A 2,149-nucleotide genomic window follows, 5' to 3' on the forward strand; every position below is an offset into this window, starting at 1 on the left:
GCGCCCTGTGCTGCACGCACCACCAGGCACGCACCCCCCTGCTCACGGCACCCCACGGCACACACGCCCTTTTTTGTGCACCCCACAGCACATGCACCCTTGCCCGCACACCCCACTGCATGCATGCCCAGGCACGGGGCTCTCACTCACCCGTCGGTGTCTTGAAAGTTGACGTTGACTTTCTTTGCCGATCCGAGGAGCTCTGGGAGGGAGGGAAGGGGACAGCACATTAGAGCAGCGTGGGAGGCGGCTGGGGCGGGGACCCCGGGCACACCGAGGAGGTGATGCGGCTGCAGCTCCAGGTTTCCCTGCCCACCAGGGTTTTGGTTCCCTGCAGCTCTGCAGCCCGGGCTGTGGAGCAGCATGGTGCCGTGCGGGGCTGCCCAAGCCTGCGGGCAGCGGCAGGCCGGGGGGGCGCTGGGGGCTCCCTCCCCAGCTCCTTTGCATCGCTGGGACTCCGGCATGGCCACGTGGAGCCCAGTGCGGCCCGGAGCCACTGGGCCGGGCTGCTTCGGCGGAGCAGGGAGCTCGACACACCCGGCATGTCCCCTGCAGCCCCCCGCCCAGCACTGCCTCACTCCCTCCCCAAACCTGCCTGTGTGGGAAAAATGAAGCAGCTCGGGGCAATCCAATTAGCACCATGAAGAAGGATGGAGCCAGATTTACATAAGATTTAACCGAAAAATGCCACTCAGGCTTTCCAGTGAACCTGAAAGCCCCCAGTGGGGAGCCGGAGCAGGAGGAGGAGGAAGAGGAGGATGGCTGTAGCACAGCAGAGCCCTGGCTGGGGACCCATGCAGCAGCCCCTGTGCCTGGTGCGACGAGCCGGCACCGGCATGGCCCTGAGCCTATGGGAAATAACTCAAAGGCTGCGTGGCCCGGCAGGGAGAAGGGGTGGCCATCCTCACCCCAAGCGGAAGTGCTCCAGGGACAAGCATTTGCTGGGAGAAACCAGCTGGAAGGGACAACTTCAGGCAGGGAAGGGAGATGCGGGGCCAGAGGGATGCTCCCTGTGCACCACGGCCATGGCCGTGCTCGCTCCCCCTGTACTGTGTCTCCTTGCCAGCATCCCAGTGCAATATTCAGTTATTCGGCACAAAGGGCTGTGTCAGCAAACGGGGTGCAGGGGGCACCGGCAGCGGGGAGGGCGGCTGTGCCTGAACCCAACCCACAAGCCTGGGGAGAGGTGCTGGGCTGAGCCACCCCTGCCTGGGCCACCCGTGGAAAACGGTCCCAGGAGCGGCTGGGGCAGTGGCAGAGGCTTCTCCCTGCCCATGCAAAGGCTCCCGGGCCCTGGCACCCAGCACTGACTCCCTCCTGCACTCTGTTGGCCGCCCAACAGTCCGAGCCACAGGGCATTTGCTAATGATGACACAGCCTGGTGCCGACAGGCAAGAGCTATGGAGGATGGCTTCTGAACAACCGCAACAATCAGCCCCCGTCCACCAGGTCCCCAGCCTCTCCTCCTGGCATGTGGTGCCACAGGGTGGCTGGGGGATTAGAAGGGGTACCACGGGGTCCCCAGGGTGCGGGGAGGGACAGAGCACTGCGGAGAGGTCCCCAGGATGTGGGGAGGGACGAGGCACCGCAGGGTCCCCACAGCCAGCCCCACTCGCCCTCTTTCCAGCAAACAAAACGCCACCAGCCCCAGCCCCATGTGATGGGGCAGCCTCCCTTGCCCTGGCAGCCCACCCTTCTTCATTTAACACATTAACAAACCACCCCAGCGACAAATTCCCCAATCGGGGCAGCCGGATCTGGGGAACAGCCCCCCACATCCCATCCCTGCTGCGGCATCCCCATACCCCCACCCTAGGAAGGACTGGACATTGCTGGTGGGCAGAGCCCCCCAGCACCAGGACTGACGGGAGTGGCCAAGGCCAAGCAGTTCCCCACCAGCCCCGAGCTGCCGCCAGGCTCCCCAACAAAGACACCATTCAGTGCCGGTGGAGAGGAGCCCAGGGTCGCTTCCGCTGCCGCCCGGTGCCAAGAAGCAGCTCCCAGGAGAAGGGGGCCGAGCAGCCCCCCAGGGATGCAAATGGCCAGCTGACAAAAAGAGCCAGTGGGCGCAGGAGCGGCACCATGCCCAGCACTGGCTCCAATCTCCGGCCCCGAGACGGGCCCCGCTCCGGCTAAGTGGTCCTTGCAG

General features: G+C 65.2%; 1 protein-coding gene across 1 annotated transcript in view; it reads right to left on the reverse strand.

The window, feature by feature from the left end:
- Nucleotides 1-2,149, reverse strand: part of CASKIN1 (CASK interacting protein 1) — a 30,288-nt gene that overhangs the window by 21,114 nt on the left and 7,025 nt on the right. The window contains 3 exon segments of the mRNA XM_035903544.1: nucleotides 151-233; nucleotides 236-389; nucleotides 596-709. Of these exon segments, the coding sequence (XP_035759437.1) occupies nucleotides 151-233; nucleotides 236-389; nucleotides 596-709 (351 nt within the window).

Source organism: Egretta garzetta, unplaced genomic scaffold, assembly GCF_000687185.1.
Source record: "Egretta garzetta isolate BGI_Z169 unplaced genomic scaffold, ASM68718v1 scaffold71, whole genome shotgun sequence".
Taxonomy (NCBI): domain Eukaryota; kingdom Metazoa; phylum Chordata; class Aves; order Pelecaniformes; family Ardeidae; genus Egretta; species Egretta garzetta.